Source organism: Catharus ustulatus, chromosome 5 (assembly GCF_009819885.2).
Source record: "Catharus ustulatus isolate bCatUst1 chromosome 5, bCatUst1.pri.v2, whole genome shotgun sequence".
Lineage (NCBI taxonomy): Eukaryota > Metazoa > Chordata > Aves > Passeriformes > Turdidae > Catharus > Catharus ustulatus.
This window is the reverse complement of record NC_046225.1, coordinates 33,511,068-33,532,472: the sequence shown is the minus strand read 5'-3', so window position 1 is coordinate 33,532,472 and position 21,405 is coordinate 33,511,068. Positions and strand designations below refer to the sequence as shown.

The window sequence follows — 21,405 nt, the reverse complement described above, 5'->3', positions numbered from 1 at the left end:
AGATAGAGCTGAAACACTCCAGTAATTATAACTGTTTGCACAGAGGGTTTTTTTCGTAAGAGACCAGATTTCAAATAGATTACACAAATATCTCGGTTATCATTCTGGAGGAAAGAAAAAAGCAAGCAGTAAATCAGTGTCCCAAACCATCATCTTAAACTGTTTCCAGTGTGCTTTTAAAAATTAAATGGATCATAAGAAAAATATTAAAATATAAATTATATTAAAATGCACATACAGATTAAATACTATTAAGTCTTGACAGAAAATATTTTTAATTGTTTTATTTTTTTACCAGAAACAGAGATTAGCTCTCTGATTAGTTTCTGTAATTACAACAACATAAAATAGAAGAGTTCCGTTTTTTAACTCTCAAGACACATAAACATATAATGAGGACCTATAAATAAATGATTGTCTTTTTTATGTATCATTTCTGAGGTTTCAGATCTTGTAACTTAACATTATATTAGGTTATCAAGACCTTTGTGAATTAGTAAAAAAAAGTAGTTATTATTAAAATATTTAATCGAATCTACTTAAATTGATTTTGGGTTTATAATTATTCTTTATTATTGCAGAGATAGCATTTTCTTTCCAAATATAATTTTTATCAAAAACTAAATTATTTTTCTGTATAGTAATAAATTATTATGAATACAAGAAAATCAAACTGTTCTAAAATTTCAGTTCTAGTTTTTTAGACAGAGCTGTTAGATTTTACATGGACATGGAAAAGAAGCTCTGAAGAGAAGGACCTGGAGATCCTGGTGGACTGCAAGCTGTCCATGAGCCAGCAGCATCCTTGTGGCCAAGAGGCCAATGATGTCTTGAGGTGCATTAGTAAGACCATTCCAGCAGGTCAAAGGAGGTGATCCTGCTCCTCTACTCAGCTCTAGTGAGGCCATATCCAATATCTATGTCCAATTCTGGGCTCCTCAGGACAAGAGAGACATGGAGCTCCTGGAGCAGGTCTGGTAGAGGGCAACAATAATGGTTGAGACAGGAGCTTCTCTCTTATGAGGACAGGCTGAAGGATCTGGGCCTGTTCAGCCATGAAAAGAGACAGCTGAGAGGGGAACTCACCAATGTCTGTCAGTATCTAAAAAGAGGGTGCCACAAGGATGTTTCCAGTCTCTCCCTGTTGGTGCAGGACAAGAGGCAGTAACTGACACACAGAAAGTTCTTCCTGAATATGAGGAAGAACTTTTTTACTGTGCAGGTGACCACACACTGGGGCAGGCTGTCCAGTCAGGGTGTGGAGTGTCCCTTACTGGAGATAGTCAAGAACTGTCTGGATGCAATCCTGTGCCTTGTGCTCTGGGATGACCCTGCTTGAGCAGGGAGGTTGAATCAGATGTGACCCACTGTGATCCCTTCCAACCCTTCCAATTCTGTGACCCTGTGAAATAAAAAACAAATTTCTTATTCCCTTGGCCTAGTGTTCCCAAGCACATGACTTTTGGAATAAGCAATGTTCAACTGTAAAAAGGAAAGCGTTTACTTCCTTTTGACAGCAAACTGAATGTTCCTAATTTAATACAGGACTAACCTCTTGTCCACAGCATGAGGTTGAATTTGCTTTTTTTGTAATTTACATGAGTTTTACCCAAGCAAAATCCTTCAACCATCTGCCACTAGTCAATAAATCTTTTTAAATTTCCATTAATTCTTGTTAGGAAGATTGGAGAAATCCACCCATCTGTTTGATAAAACATTATATCCACTGGGAGAGCACACTGAGAATTTTATCACTCTTTGCTTTGGTGGTGGGGGAATATGATCTAGAACAACTGCAGTAACGTGTAGGAATGCTCAGTGTGAGGCTCTTGGAGAAACCTTGTATATTAATTCATTGAGTAAATGAGGAATCAAATATTCTGATAGAAATTCAGTGCCAATACAAGAGAGTAAGGTCTCTTTCTTTTAACATAGTTAATCCTACTGTAGTAAGTAAACTAACTAATTTAACAAATCAGACACCATCAAGGAAAACTTAGTGGTAGAGAAATAGGAAAGGGTAAGGGAAAGAGGTGTGTGATCATATTCTGTGTATTTGCCTTTCGAATATAAGTTCTTCTGAACAGATAGCATTTATATTTGATATGAATGACATTTTTAGCACTGAAAAAATGCTATTATAAATAAATTTGACCTGATTTTAGTGTCAGAAGGCAAATGGACAGTAACAGAAACCACACCTGTTTAGAGAGCTACTCTTTAAACAGCCCATTCTTGTTGCTGAGCAAATAACTCTGTTTTGACAAAAGATTTTTCTTCATATCTGACAATATCTAATGCACACTAAGAAATGGTTATATGACATATGTCTGGTGAAATTCTACTTGGAGGACTATCTTTGACAAAAACGTCCTCATCAGTGTTTTATGATGAGAAATATCTTTGAAGAAAAATATTTGCTATAGACTGTGTTCCAGAAGGTCATACCTTGGCAGCATGCCTTGATGATGAGATGAAAGAATACTCTAATAATTGGCTAAATATATACCCACTTGTGAATACTAAACTGGGAAAATTTTCTGCTGAGAAGAGTTTCTGAGTGTTCAACTCTTTTACTGAGATACACAGCATAAAATTACTTTATGCTCAGATTTGAATTCAGATTCCTATATCTGACCTTTTGCAAGGAGATTTGTAGCAAAGCCACAGTGAAGCAGTCATAGTGTTTTGTTCAGCATGAATTGCAGCACATACTTATTTTTAATATATATGTTGAAATGGTGTATTTCAGAAATGTTTGTTACTGGTATGTGCTTTGGCTTCAACGGTATCTATTGAGAGTCTTCTGTGCTCATGCAGGGATAAAGAAGCTGGTGTGTCCACCCACATCCTTAATTTTGTATTTCTGTCCTGATTTAAAACAGTAATAAAAAATAGTTTAGTGGTTGTTGTTTTTTTTGCATCAGACCTACTTACTTTTAAATGATCATTTTCTTTTAACATGTTTTGTCTCTTTTTCCCCTGGGAAAAAAATAGAATGATAAATTTGCTAATTTTCATAGGGACCTTCATAGGTCAGGAATTGCTTGGTCTACTGTTCATAACAAACCAGACACATGTGTACTTTCAAATTTATTCTGCTAAGGCTTTTATCTGCCTTTTACTTAGTCCCTTAGAACTGTCTAATGGTAACCTAGAAGATTATACCCAGTTAAAATATAGGCCAGTTTTTCAGTTTATAGCCAGAATGTCTGGTCTCAGCACCTGAAACTCACCTGAGCTCATGTTTGTAATTAAGAAGCTTCCCCTGTGAAAAGCAAGGGTGTTGATCTGAGCCAGCAAATGGATAAGCCTCTAGAAGCAGAGGTGTCAGTGTCATGTCATGATCGTGTCCTACTTCCTGGCAAGGAATGTGACTTGGTGAGGTGATCTCACTTTTTTTCAGGACGTTTTAATTCGGGCCTTTCACATTTAAATCTTTTCCAGTTCCTCTTCTTCAAATTCTTGTTGCCCTCTGGCACCTGCTCAGCCTGCCAAGATGCCTCCAGGACACCTCTGAAACGTGGGCACTAATTCAGGCCTAGGAAAACTGTCCCCACCTTCTTTAAGGTCAGATCAGCTTTGTTTTCAGGAGCGCAGGCTCTGAGAATAGAAGGTAATTCACTTTGCTGATACACACTTATTTACTGAACATGAGAATTAAGGCCATTAAGGTATTTCTTAATGAAATAATTTCTGTTACTTAGAATAGTTTGGAGTTTGGGTACACTCCTCTCGTCTCTCATGATCGATAGTACATCCAAATAGAGAGTATTCTTCAAGGGGATTGAAAAAATTTAGATTATTCTTAAGTTTGAAAGGCCCTTCCAGAAGAAGCCTCTTCACATTTACTTATCTTCAGAATAAATTTAAAAGTGAATTTGGTGTAGGTGATAGGTTCATATTAAATAGCAAATTCCACCTTCATTAGTGTGTCTTCTCAAATTACTGATACTTTTTCAGAAGGACTTGTGATGCTGGCCATGTATCGGATATTTGATCTCAAATTGCAGTCCCCAAATTCTTGACAATTTGTCTTGGTGGATTTTTGAAGAATAACCAATGTTTTTAAACCTCTTACAAGTCAGAAAGGATGAAACTGCTTTGAAGTTTTACAACATAGTTCAACTGACCTACAACTGTAACTGGATAATCCCTTTCTTGGAGATAGCTACTGTGGTTTCTTGCTGTTTCTGTTTACTCTCACACAGCAGTGTATCCCTGCTGCATTAGCTATCATTAACAGCTTTTAACGAAGGTTGTTATACCCACGTAGGACTCAAAGTACAGTAATTTCACAATTGTAAGCCACACTGAGTATAAGCAGCACTTCCGGGTGCCAGCAACTTTGTCCATACATAAGCCGCACCTGATTATAAGCCACACGTTACAAAACAGAGTGTGATAAAAGTTATCTATTCTATCACCATCTGTTGAGGGTGGGGGCAGTGATCCTTATCTCTGTGGTAGATATTCTGCTAATGGGCCATCCATTGAAGCCAGGTAGGGCATTGTTCTTTATCTTTTCACAACCCATCCTCCCTCCAGAGAGTAATTTTCTGCTAATGGCCATTGAGTCCCACTGTGGGACTGATAAAATTACTTCATCCCATTGGGAGTGGCTCCAGCCAGGAGGAAGAGCCCAACATTTCTTACCAAGATAAAACAGAGGTTTTGGGACACTAAGGGAACCCTTCCTCCACTGGACTCCAGAGGAAAACCGGATTCCTCCACATGACCACTGGACCTTGGGAGGGAAACTACACCTTGTACAGGACCACTGCTTCAACTGAATCACATCTGTCACTGCAAGGGGACTGCAACCACCATTTAATCGAACAGCTACCAACACCCTGCCTGACGGGGTGTCAGGTTGTACTCTTTGTCAGGGTTTGCAGCTTGTTTCTTTGTAGTACTGTATTTCTATTTTAATTTCCCTAATAAAGAACTGTTATTCCTATTCCCATATCTTTGCTTGAGAGCCGTTTTATTTCAAAATTATAATAATTTGGAGGGAGGGGGTTTACATTCTCCATTTCAAAGAGAAATTCCTGCCTTTCTCAGCAGACACCTGTCCTCCAAACTAAAACAGCAACTTTTTGTTCTTTGTCCGTATATAAACCACACCTGATTATAAGCCGCACTTTGGGTTGGGACCAAAATTTTAGTCAAAATGGTGCAGCTTATAATCGTGAAATTAGTGTAATTTTAATTGGTCAGGGCATTTTTTGAAGTCACTAAAGTTTTGAGTTGACAAATAGTGACAGTTCCTTAGAGTTTTAAAGAATCATTAGTTTAACAAAAAGGGAGCTCTTAAAGAACTGCATGGCATGTGCCCTTGCTTTCCAGCCTTTTCTTATTTATTCCAGTCCAGTTCTGTTCTGTGTAGTACATGCACAAATGGCCTTGTTGCAATTTACACACTGATATGATGTACATCTGTTACAAGGCTGAAAATATTTCTTAACTCTTAGCATTTGCAAAAGATAAATGCACAGGTTCACTTTGCATCTTGGAGAATTCTGGTTACTAGTAAATAAATTTGGTTAGCATTTCCTATCTCTTTGACACTTCAGAAATACATTTTCAGTATTTGTGAGAGGAACTTGGCTACCTTTTCTAACAACAGAATGGATGAAGTTGGAAAGTAAAATAAGGTTATTCATTTATAAAGGTAATAATCTCTATCTAAATGCTGTTCATTTTGTTTCCTGCCAATATATATAATGGATTAATAATTTCTGAGAAGTATGGAGGTGAGAGTTTTTTGATTCCTGTTTTCCCTTAAAACAAAACATAATCCAGGAACAGCCACCTGTTAACCCAGATCCAAAAAACATCCATATTTCCAACTCTAAAAAAATCAAGACAACAGTAGCAATGACTTTTAACAACTCAGTATTTATTCAATTTAAGGGTTATTTTTCAATTGTGTCCATTCTCACCACTTCCACCTTATTAGACAGTGAATGTAGAAAAAGAAGATAAATAAAGATTGAGTTCTATTCTCAAGGTTATTTGCAGAGTAAGACTTTCTGGAAAGCCTGCTTTTTCACAGCTACTGGAATGTCTTGTAAACAAAATTACTCTTACTATTTAATCCTACTCTTTTCTCAGAGCAGGAGTGATAATAATAACACTAGTTATTAACACTAGTAGTAATAATAACAGCAGCAATAACATTCCTTCCATCTATTATGTGAATGTTGTCGTTCCCCCTAAGTGTAAAAGATAGAATTCAGTTTCCAAGTCAGATGACAAACTAAATTCAGGTTACTTGTCACTGATAGGAAGCTCTGAAAACTATCTAACTTGAAAATAATCTCAGAATTAGGATATTATGAAGCTTTTTTTAACCTTTTTTTCCTCTTCTTCCTTTTTCAGTTAAGGTCTAGAGTCAAATTTAGGTTAAACCTATGTAAATTTACAAATCCATAAAATGAGATTGTCATCCATTAGCACAGTGCAGTACATGTCACAGTACAATCTTCTTTCCAATGTACTGCTTTTTCTAAAGACTACAGTCTTTAAATCAGTTTTGTATTCCTATGGATACAAGAGTTAGAAGACTTCAAGACTAATAGCAATTAATACATATTTTTTATTTATAGGCAGGGATCTTTGAAATTTGCTTTGTGTGTCGTATTAGTTACAATGAGAAAAGTTTGGTACTAGTATGCAGAATTCAGACAATCACTAGAGTTTTTGTCACCATTTTTCAGTGCGTATAAAACATGTTTTCAGACAGTATATGTTTTCTATGAGTTTCTTGTACATTACTTTTCGACTAGAATGTGTTTACAAAAGTAGAATTGTGTTTGACCAAATCCACTAAGTAATCTGATAGTAGTAGTACAATTGAATTTGTGCATTTTCTCTCACGTATGAAAAGGGAATATCTTTTTTCAAAATAATAATTTCTTTACCATGATGTTGTTCGATATAAGAAACTCAAATTGAGGGAGTTTTATCTAAATCAAATCTGTCCCTGCTATTTCAAGCAACCAGCTAAGATGAAATTTTTATATTGAGTTTGTTTCTAGAGTTTCTTAAATGAGTTTGTAGATTTAATTTCTATTTAGAACAAAAATAAGAACTGAGGATTATTGTTTATAGTTCCAATTATTTCTATACAACAGCTAGTACTTTATTATAGTGTTCCCACTGTGTTCCTGTTTTTCTCAAACAACAAAAATATAGCAGCAGCTCAACTTGTTCTGCAATGATATCTTTAGCAGTATTATGCAGATATGATTTTCCCGTGCTTATCGGGTAATTGACACCTTTCCAAACATTGAACTTATTTTTTATCTTATTTCATATGAACCTGACTGTTGTTTTATTATCATAGTACACATAACTATACATATTCACATATGCACTCTGTTTCAGAGATAATTTCCCAACGTATTTTCTCTGGAACTGTAATAGCAATGTCAGGGGGTTACTTTTCATTTGCATTTAATGTTTAATGTATCTACTCTTATTTGTTAACCTGTTTGACATTTTCACTTGCTTAGTAATCTTAAAATTGAAACAAATTGATTTGTGCGTGAAGTTACTGTATTGTCCACTTGTCCACATCTTGACTTGCATTACTTTCCTGCTGTTACAGTTCTGTTAACCAGCACTGCTGCTACTTTCTTGTAACCGGGGTAACTCAAATATCACATTTGAAACTGGAAATAATTTTATTCTAGAATAATATAATCATATATTAAGGTAATGTATTTTGAAAATTAGTTTTTCCATTATATTTAGAAAGAATTTGAATGTAATGATTTCTTCAATAGTTTTGAGGAAAACTTGGCCCTTTTCACTAATTTATAATTTCAGATACCTAGGATTACTAAGTGGTATTAGCAAAAGTTCACACTTTAAAAAAAAAATGCATAATTTCCTTTCACAGTTAAGGGTCTTTTCAGTGTACAGATCTTAGTTTAATTCAGCCACTGAAAGATTTTTTGCTCTTGCGGTACTCTTGGCATTTGCTCTCTGGTGAGGTAAAACTTCTTGGAGGGAGTGCATGGCTCCTTCTCCATAAAATAGCTGAACCTGTATGGGTTCAAGACTGTGAAGAAACTTTCTAAAATTTATAGTGGGGTAGAGTATTCTAGTATAGTGTGATATGGGAATCCCCCTAAAGAGAAATGCCCCAGAAGACAACCTATAATGTCCTTTCTTCATTCAGAATTTGTTTTTAAGGACTGGAAGCCTATTTACTTTGAAGTCAAAGTTTGAAAGGAGAAAAATATCAATTGCAGATGGGGGTGTAACACTTCTACAAAGAGACAAGAATTGTACCCCTTTTGCAGGTTACATGTTTTGAAATCTTACACTCCCTCCATTTTTCTATGAAGCAGAGATGTATAGAATGAAAACTGTCAGTTTACATCATCTGTTGTGAGGGGAGATAGATACCCAAAAATTGCTGTGACACACACTAGTTGAAATTCCTGTGTTAGATGTTATCTTGTGATCACTGTCATGTTTCCATACGTAAACTAGACCACTTGTTTCAGAGATTTTATATAAAATACAGTAGCTATACCTGTTCAGGAAACAATGCATGTGTTGTGTAGTACTAAGATAAGTTTGCACAATCTTGGTGTTGTGCTCAGTGATCCCTAATATGTTCTCAAGAAAACTCATTAACTGGGCAACACAAACATAAATAAGAATTATTTTATTTGATTGTGAGAGTAATAAAAAAAATCATGAAAATTCTCCACTTTCTACTGAAAGGAAACAATTCAGATATGGAAATTGTTTTTAACATCTAAAAATTTTGATAGTTGTTGTTATATGGTCTTTTTTTCCACAAATGGTGAAGTCAGCTGTTATCCTTTAGTAAAGAGCATACCTTGATTCTTTTAGTATATCTATTTTTATCCTAAAGAGATTTTTTGCTCCTTAAAAATGTTGAATACTAAACAAAAAGTACTATTCAAGGAAAGATACATGATTAAAGGATCTATTAATATTTTATATATTAAACTATTTATACTCTAATTTCATTGCATGCTTACTTTAAATGTTACCTCTGTTTGGGGTATACAATGCCAGATATCAGAATCTGTAGTCAAAATTAAGTTAATGCTGAAATAACATATAGTTGTGTTCTCTTCAGGTGCAAAAGCTGGTCTGTTTGTTTTGGCAGGTTAATTGCAATGACAGGCGTGGCACTCTTCATGTAGTCATCTTGGTATGCCTGAAACTTGTCTTGAATTGTGGCTAGCTGACATCTTTAGGTTTAGAAGGCAATATTAACTAAGACATAGTGAAAAACCACTATTCATCAGTCACAGTGAGAAAGCAAAAAGCTTATAATAAACTAGAATTGGCAAAAATTTTAAAAAATTCCAAACAATCATCCTCTTGATTTTATTCAAATCAAGCAATGTTGTGACATGAAAAACAGACCTTAAAATGGTAGGAAATTTTTTTTATTCTTATTACCTTCAGATTGCTTTGATTTTAATCTTACAATTGATAAGGTTGGAAAAGAGCTTTAAAATCATTAAGTCCAACTGTTAACCCAGCACCAGCATTGTCTTCACCATTCAAGCATGTCTTCAGGTGTCATAGCCACGTGTTTTTCGAACACTTGTACAGACGGTGACTCCATCACTTCCCTGGGAAGTCTGTTCTAATGCTTTACAACCCTTTTTTAAGTACAGTAATTTCATGACCATAAGCACATCAGACTATAAGGCGCACCTCCAGGAGTTGGCAAATTTCGCAACTTTGTACATTATATAAGGCGCACCGGACTATAAGGTGCACTTCTTTTGCCGCGAAGATCTGTGCCGTGCGCAACAAAGTAATGGATTAGTAACGGAATCCTGCAATTGTGGAGTTTATTGGCAGGTGCACAATTTGGAAACATTTTTCACAGATCAGCGTAGGCTTTCAAAGGCAGCCCCAGGCGCCATCCCCATGCAGTGGGCCCTGGCACTCCCTCCTGCCACCAGTGCCAGCTGGCGCTGCTTGGCGCAGCCATGGGGCTGCCTCCCCCTTGTGACTCCATTCTGCCGTGGTGCTGTTCCCCCTTATGGCTCCGCGGAGCCGCTGTGCCATTCCCTCGCTCAGCTCGGCACTCCCACTGTGCTGCCTGTCCCTTGCTTGGCTCAGTGCCACTGCCATGCCGCCTGTCCCTCGCTCGACTCGGTGCTCCCGCTGTGCCACCTGTCCCTCACTCAGCTCGGCGCTCCTGCCGTGCCATTCCCCCTCGTGGTTCTACTGCTGCCGCCCCGCTGCCCGCCCCTCGCTCTCCGCGACGCTACCACTGTGCCACCTGTCCCTCGCGGCTCCATGGTGCTGCGGTGCCGCCTCCCCCTGGCGGCATGGGGCTCCTGCGGCACAGGGCTCCCACGGCTTTGGGGGGTATGGGGCTCCCGCAGCGCCGGGGATGTGGAGGCTTGGGGGGGGGGGGCGTGGCTCCTGCGGCTCGGGGCATTCGCAGCTCGCACTTTTGGGTTGGCAAATTTCTGAACTTTGTCCATTATATAAGGCCCACCAGACTTAAGGCGCACTTCCAGGTTCAGGGCAAAATTTTAGTCAAAAGGGTGCCCCTTATAGTTGTGAAATTACTGTATTTGAAGGATTGTATCAAGAAACATAGAATTAATATGAAACCAGACAGAAATAAAATGTCTTTTAAAATCCTTAAACCCTGTGAATAAGGACATTTTCTGCTGAAGATTAAGTGCTGAACAAAGCACATATAGACAAAGCTTCAGCTGTAAGAAAACAAAGCTATGAATTTCATTGCAATTGGTGAAAAGCTGGAGTCTAATTTTTTTCTAATGCCTTTCTACATCAAACCGTAGATGAGAAATATCTCTAGTAAAACATATTTATAGGAATTCAAGAGTATTCAATTCAAATATTGATCTATTTTCTCTAGGTAGCCTTTTCTGTGACTGTGAAAGAAAATAATGCTCAAAACACTGTTTAAGGATGACTGGTCTATCTGTGCATAATATTAGAACTTTGTAAGGCTCACACTGCATCTCTTAATGCAAGTCAGGTTATGTAAACCTAGTTTTTCCCTTGCATTGCTTTACACAACTCTAACTTCAAGTATAAGCAGAAATTCGGACACAAATGTGTATGATGCAAAAATTGTTAATTGTTAATTTTTTGGTTCCATATATATATACAAATAAAACTAAGTCTCCTTTTCCTATAGCAAAAAACTGAATGTAACAGATTCTGCAATTAGCAGTAAAATTCAACCATGCTAAAGGTGTAACAAAGGAAGAAGTGGGCATAGGTGATGGTGGAGAAGAAATAAAAATGGAGCAACAGAAGAGCTGTCTTCTTTCTTTTTTTTTCCCCCAACATTTTAGTACTGTTTTAGTTAGGCTTAACCCAGTCTTCATACCTCACCTTCATAAATCTATTAATACTCCACATCTCTGGGGAGATTTTAGGAAAAGCAAGATTGTGACTTAATATTTCATCTGTTTCAGTACTTTTTTAGTTTCTTTGTTTTTATTAAGAAAGAACCCTCTGACACACACTTCCCAAGAAGAAGAAGAAGAAGTGGAATTCCACATAGATTTTCTGATGAGACTTATATTCCGTAAGTGTTTCCTTCCTGGATGTGGAATGCTTTTCAGTTTTTTGGTTTTGTTTTTTGTTGCTTTTTTTTTTACAATTTTCATAGTATCACTTTAGATACTTCAAGTCAAAAATTGATTAAGCCCTGTGGTAGGAACAGCAGCAATGGTTGCATTAACTCCACTAGAGGGGAAAATAAAATGCTGCATTAAAGTTCTGTCTCAACCTTCATTTTTAATAATGCCTTCCTTTGGGACACACTGCTTTTCTCTTTTTCTCTCTCACTTATTTTGACAAGGACAAGGAAGCCCAGGTTATTTTGTTAATGTGATGCATTAATGTTTACTGATGAAACAGAAGGTTAATTTTTTAAGAGGTATGAAACAAATAGAAAAACTGATCTAAAAGCTTGAGCTGGATACAGGAAAAAACCAAAACCCTGCATTTGTAAAATGCACTTATTTTCATCTCTGCTTTGCCATGGTAAAATACCTCAAAGTAAGCATGAAAGACATGAGAAATTCTGAGGAGTGATATCACTGTATGAAAGCAGTGCGGATTTGAGTTGATTTCACAGCAGATCAATCCTGCAGAAGAGTCCTGCATTTTCCAGTTAGAGACTTGCACTGCTTACAGTGTTTCTGATGCTAACATGCAGTCCACACAACCCCAACATTCAATGTTTTCTCAGCTGTGGAAAATGATGTTTTGCTCATTACTGTCAACCTGCTATAGCTTTCAAATGTCATCTTGAAAGTGAAAGTTTATATGACTTTTCTTGTGTCAAGAGATCTGTGATATAACAACTCCTCTGCATTAACAACCAGAAGAACAACACAGATCACTACCCCAAGAGCTGATTTCAGTACATTTTGTAACTGATTTTCGGTTACGTTTTTGGTTAATGTTAATGCAAATTTATTACAGATTCAATTGTTACTTAACCCTAAATGACATTTCTCTAAGGAAGATCTGAATAGTATATCAGAAGTATTGATTGTTTAGGCACTTAGAAGCTGTTTATATGTGACATCAGACTTGTGCTAATATGTGGAACTAAGTGAAATTATTACTTTTGTCTTATGATTTTTGGTTTTGAAAATTGAATTGGTCAAGAACATTTTAACTGGTAGTTTCTGAGGAAAGTATAGCATTATTCCTTATTTAGTTTTTTCCTTTTATATTGAAAAACAAGATATCATGAAACGATATCTGAACCTGAAGTTTCTTTCAGAAAAACCCAAGCAATTTTAGTGATCTAAAATTCCTTTTATTTGTTAGGGCTACAAGTAAGATTACAACTTTCATGCTTTATCTATACACCCATGCTGAGAAATAGCTGAATGGATGAAGACCTCCAAATTGTCCCTTATTTTATGTTCGAAATTGAATTGATATCAGATATGTGTGTGTGTATGTGCATATGAATGTGTGTGTGTGGATATCTGTATTAGTTTCTATATGTGTGTTTATATATATATACACACATATAATCTTGGATTAATTCCTCATATTTGCTCCATGCAATATAATTTGTGATTTTGCAGTGAATAGTTTTGGCTAATTAGATTATTCTCAATATATTCAGTATGTGGAAAATTAGTTAGAAGTCGATGCTTATCAGGTCTATCCAATTTCCTTCAGTCTGGTTTGTACATATATTGGGTTTGGACTATTTAAAATTATTCAAATAAGATATGCTTCACTGAAAACTAGTTGCCATGTCTGAAAGATCCAAAGTTATTTTAGTTTTAAAATAATAATGGGGAAACCATTTGTGCTATACAGATACAGAAAAATATTTATCAACAGATAGAGATAAAACTCAGTGCATAATCATAGATAGATCAGAATCAGATTGTATCTCAGCAGCTGATGACTTTTGTAGGGATAGACATGCCATGAATATTAACTTTCTCACATAAGGGTTGTTCCTGCTAAATGGAGTGGCTCAGGCAAAGAAAGGCTAAAATATTAACCATGAATATGGTGAAAGAACTGAAAATCAAATGGTTTACTTTATTGTGTTTTTTAAATATGTGCATTCTTTTCTTCTTTGTGTGTATTAGTGTTTTTCTAAAAACTACAAAATACAAGAATTTGATATCTGATTTTGGATGTAAGGGGTGCTCCCTAAACTATTATCTTAGCTGATTCTTTAACATTTTTCTGAAAGTTTTAAGAATGTGTATGATCTTTTCCCATATTTTCATAAATAATTACAGTAATTTCACGATTATAAGCCACACTGACTATAAGCCACATCTCCGGGTGTTGGCAACTTTTCGTTCTTTGTCCATATATAAGCTGCACGTTACAATACAGAGTGTGATAAAAGTATCTATTCTGCTAATGGACCATCCATTGAAACCAGGTGGGGCATTGTTCTTTATCGTTTCACAACCCATCCTTCCTCCAGCTAGGCATTTTCTGCTAATGGCTTATTGAGTCTCACTGTATGAATGATAAAATTACTTCATCCCATTGGAAGTTGCTCCAGCCAGGGGAAAGAGCCCAACATTTCTTACCAAGATAAAAACAGAGATTTTGGGACACTAAGGGAGCCCCTTTCTCCACTGGACTCCAGAGGAAAAACGGATTTCTGTACATCACCACTGGACCTCTGGAGGGAAACTGCACCTTCTGCAGGAGCACTGCTCCAACTGAATCACATCTGTCACTTCAAGGAGACTGTAACCACCATTTAACCGAACTGCTACCAACACCCTGCCTGACGGGATGTCAGGTTGTACTCTGACTTTGTCAGTGTTTGCAGTTTGTTTCTTTGTAGTACTGTATATGTTTTTTAATTTCCCTAGAAAAGAACTGTTATTCCTAATTCCCATATCTTTGCCTGAGAGCCCCTTGATTTCAAAATTATAATAATTTGGAGGGAGGGGGTTTACATTCTCCATTTCAAAGAGGGGCTCCTGCCTTTCTCAGCAGACACCTGTCCTCCAAATGAAAACAGCAACTTTTCATTCTTTGTCCATATATAAACCGACCTGATTATAAACTGCACTTCGGGTTTGGACCAAAATTTTAGTCAAAATGATGCATCTTATAATCGTGAAATTACTGTAGTTAATTTTGTGATATTTTTTTCCTCTTATAAATTAAGGAAGACTTAAGGAAGTCAAACAGAACTTTTTTTTCTGTTATGGGTCAATACCACTATTCAATACTTTCTAGAAGGACAATAGAACTCAAAATCAAACTTTCAGCTGTTTCCCAAGTAACAGAGATACAGCTACAAAACCGTTGCACTGAATGGAAGGAAACAGCAAATGTTTCCATTTTTCTACTATTTTTGAGTTTGAAGTAAACCCTAGGAATATCACTACAGTAATTTCATGACTATAAGGCGCACTCTTTTGACTAAAATTTTGACCCGAACCCGGAAGTGCGCCTTATAGTCTAGTGTGCCTTATATAATGGACAAAGTTACAAAAATTGCCTACTCATAAGTGTGAACCACAATGGAGGGGTGGTGCAGCAGGAGCGCCGAGTCGTGAAGGAGGGCGCAAGCAGCCAACCCCCAACCAGCCCCCGCCGCATGGGCTGGGCGGTGCCAACCAGGCACTGACCAGGCACTGGCCAGCCCTCGGCCAGCAGCAGTGGCACAGGGAGACAGGGAGTGGGCAGCCCCCAGCCAATCCACCACCGTGCGGGCTGGGTGGCGCCAGCTAGCCTTAGGCCAGCAGCAGCTGCACAGGGAGAAAGGGACCGGCCAGCCCCCAGCCAGCAGCAGTCGCACAGGGAGAGAGGGAGTGGCCGACCCCCAGCCAGGCCCCACCGCACGGGCTTGGAGGCACCGGCCAGGGACCAACCATCCCCCGGCCAGCAGGAGCCACACAGGGAGAGAGGGAGCAGGCAGCGCCGCACCGCCCCGAGCTGTGGTGGCCCTGAACCACAGCAACCCTGAGGTGTGAGCCGTGGCCACCCCGAGCCGAGGCTGCTCCAAGCCCTGCCTCGCCAGCTGGGGGTGGACGGAAGTGCCGGGCCCCACACATGGGGAGGGCGCTTGGGGCTGCATTTAAAGGCTACACCAATCTGTGAAAAATGTTTGCAAATTGAGCACATGCCAGTAAACTCCATGATCGCGGGATTCCGTTACTAATTAGTTACTTTGTTGAACACGGCACAGATCTTCGCTGCAAAAAAAAAGGTGTGCCTTATAGTCCCGTGCGCCTTATATGATCTACAAATTTGTGAAATTTGCCGACTCCTGGGGGGTGCACCTTATAGTCCGGTGCGCTTTATGGTCGTGAAATTACTGTACTTCAGAAAGTGCAAGATATGGAACTGGAGACCTGCACTTAGATTCTGTTGTGTTTGTTTTGTCACTTTCAGGTTTCTGCACACCTTCTGTGATTGCACAGACAATGTCAGAAAATGCGTTAAATAAATCATAGAGTTTTTTAATTAGGTTTGTTTTTTGTTTCTTTGTTTGTCTGTTTGTTTTGAAGAAAACTGTTACATAGTAGAATTGGTCCTTTCCATGAATGAAATCAACAGAAGAGCAAATTTTAACAGAAGAGCAAATTTTGTGTTTTCGTGTTCTCTGATTGCTTTCTAGGATATTTTCAGAGAATAACTATTTATTCTTGTAGGAAATCCAGTTCAAAAATGAAAGAAAAAAGTACTAGCAAACTGAATTAAGTTAGTAAATTATGTACATGTCGGCTACCCTTTCACTTATCTAGCTAATTGTACAGAATTTAGTAAGCTTTTGTGCAAGTAATATAATTGTAGTATATTCCCAATCAATCTCAAACTTGTTAAGTATAAATTACTTTTCCTCACTATAAACGTTGACATACTTAATCCCCATTTACCATTTGTGTGTCATTGAGACAACTATTTCACAACTAATTCTTACTAAATTAGAACATAAATAAAGCAACTGAGTTTTTCTCTGTGTTGCTACTCCAGCTTGGGGGAGGTCTCCTGTAAACAGAGCCTCATCCTTGTAATTTAAACATCAGCTTCACATTTCATCAAATACTGCAGTAAAAGGCAGTCAATGAGATAAGAGATCAATTTGTTAATGTAATTATACCCTCTGTTCACTAGGAGTCTCTGATTGTTTCCTTGTGGTTTCCTTAGCTGTCACTAACATCCATCCATCATGTTTGCCTTTAAATTCCAGATGTTATTGTAAAGACTACTTTCAATAATGTATAAAATGAAAAGGTTTTAGTGTAGTATAGCCATGGAAACCTGGTTTACCACAACTGTAATTAGTTATGATTATAAACTGAAGGTTCATCTCTCACTGGCTTAAAGTGCATTGTTAAAGTTCACAGTAATATTTAGAAGGTGGGTATTAGATCAAAATATAAATAATATAGTAGTTCTAACAGATTACTTTGCTTAATTTGTGAATAAAGTTTTTGTACAGGAAGTACCCAAACTTGTGGCAATAGCAATCTCTCAGTTTATTTTGTATTAGACAGCATTTATATTTTATATTAAAAAATGATACAAATATTTTTCTCTTCTGGGAAAATGTATAAATAGTTTATAAACATGCAATATTTAAGTGCTCTTATATGACTATTGTACTAGCTACAGAAGTTTGTATGCTATGCAAGGAGGAGTGTACAAAGAAAAAAATGTCATGGAAAAGATGTTTTTTTGAATTCTGCTCTCTCTAAACAGGTGTTGTGACAGAATACATTAGTTCATTTTTCCTTAAGTTTTAGATGTAAAGTTAATGTCTAAAGTATATTAAAATGTCTTTCCTGGACTGCAATCAAACTTCCTTTAAAACTTTTTTCCATAAATTCTATTCTGAGTTAAAAGTAGGAAAGGCAACTTAAAATTACAATGTTTTTTATGATCACGAGATACATAAATTTAATTAGTTTTCCTCTAAATTTCCATGGCTTGTAAAATCACTCATGTCAGTATCTGTGCAATTTGCACAAAAGTTGTCCAGAATTTATAGTAAGATGATCTTCAGTATTCAAATGAACATTAGCATCATTATTGCCTTTGTAGAGATGAGAACTTTTCAATTCTCGATCAGTCATTAAAGTGAGAGACATGGTTCTGTGATTCAAGGAAAAAACTTGTCAGTGTGAGTTTCTTTTTTAAACTCAGACATTAAGCAACTTGTCAATGCTTCTGTGACAAATCCATAATTTAGGAGATATTATTAAGAAAACTAACTATTTTACTCTGTTCTGTATCTCTAAAGAATAGCTCTTTGCAGTTTTAAACTTGCAGAATGAGACTGATCATTTACAGGGGCTAAAATCTGAGCAGTACGCTATAAAATAGGATTTGTCTTGTCTTCCCTGCTATCCCAACCCTGCCACAAGTGTAGGCAAAATGGTGTTATCATCACCTGCAGCAGAATGAAGCCAGACTGTCTTTTCAAGGACACCGCAGCCAGAAAAGTTATCTAGGGGAGACAAAGATGATACTTCTTTTTCTGGCCCAGTCTCCTGGAGTTCACCCAAGTGAATTAGAGTATGTTCAAGTTAAGTGCTCTTTTCCCTCCCCACCACCTGGAACCTGCATCCATTCAGAATGCCTGAGGAATAAACATGTTTCCCTACTGAGTATTTCTGCATTAGACCCCTGAAAAGCAGTCACGTAGAACTCAACTCTTACAAATTGTATGGCCTCAATCTTCATGCCCCTGGCAGATGAGGACACATATGCAAATACTATGCATAGCTTAGGCTGTCAGTTAAATACAGCTTGGGTTTGTCTATTTCTGTTATTTAAATAGCTACCTAACAGTTGGTGGCTTTTAGAAAAAACAAAACAAAAAAGGCTAGAGTGGTTTTGATTCCAAAACCATTTTTTCTTCCATTAATTAATTTCTATCATAAATCCTTCTCTTCTAGATCTGAGTCTTTCTAGCATAGTGGGAAGCATTTAGGAACTTTTTCTCTCTCTGTCTTTTATAATGGCTATGAAAATGTTCACAGTGTCACCATAGAGATGCATACACAATTAAATAGACCAAAATAATGGATTCCAGTCCCATACATATAAATTAGATGTTTCTTAAAAGATCCACTTGCAAAACAAAACTACCTACGCAGTTTCCATGTGGTAAATATTTGTTTCTGATAAATTCATGTATCTTCAGAACAGTGATTAAAAAGAAGATATCAAAATAGCTTTCTTTTCTAATAAGTATATTGCTCTAGTTTTGAATTCACTACTTGAAGTTAAATATTGACTCACTGCAAATATACATCTGCAAGAAATACATGGTATTATGCTGGTACACATTTACATGTCTCATCTTATAAAAATCCCTTTCAAAATCCTAAGGTTTTCTTAATAAAAAATCCCAAAACAAACCCTTTTAAGCTGTTTCTGTATCCAATTTAAAATATGCAGCAACTTACATAAGAGAACACGAGGCATACATTATTTTGTGCTTTGGTTTAAAATAAGTACTGACTGTAATCACTGTATGCAGGACATTTCTGTAACATTTTCCACATTATAGAAGACTTGATAATGAAAAAAGTAATACAGATCTTGTCAAAGATCCTTTTTCTTGCTTTGGCAATCCCACCTTTTCTTGTTCAAATAAACTTGCTATGTCAATAAATGAAAAGATAGAGATAGCTTATGCGCATTCAAGAGTAATTTCTGCTTTCTGAAGTCAAATGTGATTATGAAATATATAGCATATTTTTTTATCATATTTAGAGATATTTTTGCATACATGATATTTTTACATTTATATGAAAAGTTTTACCAAAAATAAAACTTTAATACATCTTCTGGTGCACTTTTCCAGAATGATAAATAAAAAAAGTACAGACTTGGAAACTGGTAAGTTTCCTTAGTTTCTATAAACAGAAAATCTTGTCTAAGAAAGTATCTAAAACTGCACTTTGTTTTTGTCTTAATTTGAACTCCAGACAAGGAAATATTATGAATCAAACTACTACAGAATTAATTTCTAATCTCTTAAAGTAATCCTGTTTTTAGTGCTACAAGAAGTTAATAATCTCCTTTTTCAGGGTTTTTTGGGGGTTTTTTTTGGTTTTTTTTTTAAATTTAGTTTACCTTTAAAATTTTAATAGGAAATCAAGTTCCAAATAATCTTGTTTTGTGTATTTTTTTTTCAGGTGATAAATGCAAACCTACTGAATATTCTGAAGTGAAAAATATGTTACTGGATCTACAAAACCAGAGATACACTGCAGAATCAAAAGATAAATCTGTTGGTGAGAAAATGACATTAAAGAAACTTCTTATAGATCAAATGTTCAATTATTTTGATTCAGACAACAATGGACTTGTGGATACTAACGAATTATCTCAGGTAAGGTTTAGTTTGTGTTTCTATTAGCACAGTGACTATTCAGATGTCTCTTTCAGGACATGCACACAAGGAATACCCTGTCTTGGGATATTTTAGAAAATGTGAGTCTCTGAGGTAGAAAACATAATTAGAGAATTTTTGAAAGGTTGAATTATTCAGAAATTCTGTAGTGATTATTTAGAAATTTGAATATAATGCTTTGTAGTATACTACAGTGTTAGAACACTCCAGGCTAATGTGGTCATGAGTTGTTTTATTATCCACTGCATGCTATCATTGAGTTCAACTGTATAGATGCATTGTAAAAGTCGAAAACAATTAAAATAATGATGTTTCTCACTTCTGTAATACTAAAGAAGTATTATTGCTTTATCTTAGGGCTAGAGAAATATGGAAGAAATCTTGCAAAGAGAGTTCATCGAGGTCTCTAAATAGCAAATTTTAACTAATTACAGATATAAACCAGTAATTGCTGCTTTGGTAGGCATAGCAGCACTTGCTTTAATCTATCTAAAAGGATTGATTCTATTAAAGAGTGTTGACAGAGCAAATGTACTTTGATTTACTAGAGGTCTGTGTTTGAGAAACCTAATCATGGCTAAACTGTAATAATGAGTCTTAATACTAGGTAGCCGATTAAAATTTTACTAAAAGCAGGAATTTTTTAGATGTGAGTGTTGGTCATTATCCTGTTTTAAGTTGCATGATAGTGTTAAGATATAGGTTGGAGTTATCATTTCCATACTTAAAACTTTGAAAATTATAGTCACAATTCCAAGGACCAGAGTGTGATTGCAAATATAGGTATCATGTCAACTACTGATACACTGTTTCAAAAGATTAATTTAAAAATATTTTTCTATACTTTTCTTATATTGACTTTTTCTGCTGCTTTTAGATTCTGTCAGAATTTCAACTTGTAAGGGACTTTGGTGCCTGTATATATCTTACAAATAATAATTTAGATATGAATATACTATATGAGTAGATAATATAGAAAGGATTTATAGATTTGTAAGTGATATTTAATTCTTCTCTACTAAGCTGCTACATGTACAGTAATTTCACGACTATAAGGCGCACCCTTATGACTAAAATTTTTCCCTAAACCCGGAAGTGCGCCTTATAGTCCGGTGTGCCTTATGTGATCTACAAAGTTGCGAAATTTGCCACCCCGGAAGTGAGAGCCACGAGGGGGGGCGGCGCCGCGGGAGCGCTGAGTGGCCATGGGGGGGCAGCCGCGAGCAGCCCCAGGCACGGGGAGCAACGCGGGCAGGAAGGCAGGGGGCGGCCCCAGGCGGCCATAGGCACAGGGAGCAGCACGGGCTGGAAGGCAGAGGGCAGCCCCGGGCAGCCCCAGGCACAGGGAGCAGCGCAGGCAGGAAGGCAGGGGGCAGCCTTGGGGGCCCCAGGCACTGGGAGCAGCGCGGGCAGGGAGGCGTTAATACTTTGTTACTTTGTTGTGCGCGGCCGCCTGAGCCGAGGGGCCACAGCCTGATAGGGGCCGATGGGACCGCAGTGCTGGGGGC

At 37.0% G+C, this 21,405-nt stretch overlaps 1 protein-coding gene across 2 annotated transcripts in view; it reads left to right on the top strand.

Annotated features, from left to right (window-relative positions):
• The window catches only part of FSTL5 (follistatin like 5), a 316,275-nt gene that overhangs the window by 150,758 nt on the left and 144,112 nt on the right, over positions 1-21,405 (top strand). For both annotated transcript variants that reach the window (XM_033060226.2, XM_033060225.2), the window contains exon 5: positions 19,680-19,876. In XM_033060226.2, the coding sequence (XP_032916117.1) occupies positions 19,680-19,876 (197 nt within the window). The remainder of the gene's footprint in view (positions 1-19,679; positions 19,877-21,405) is intronic.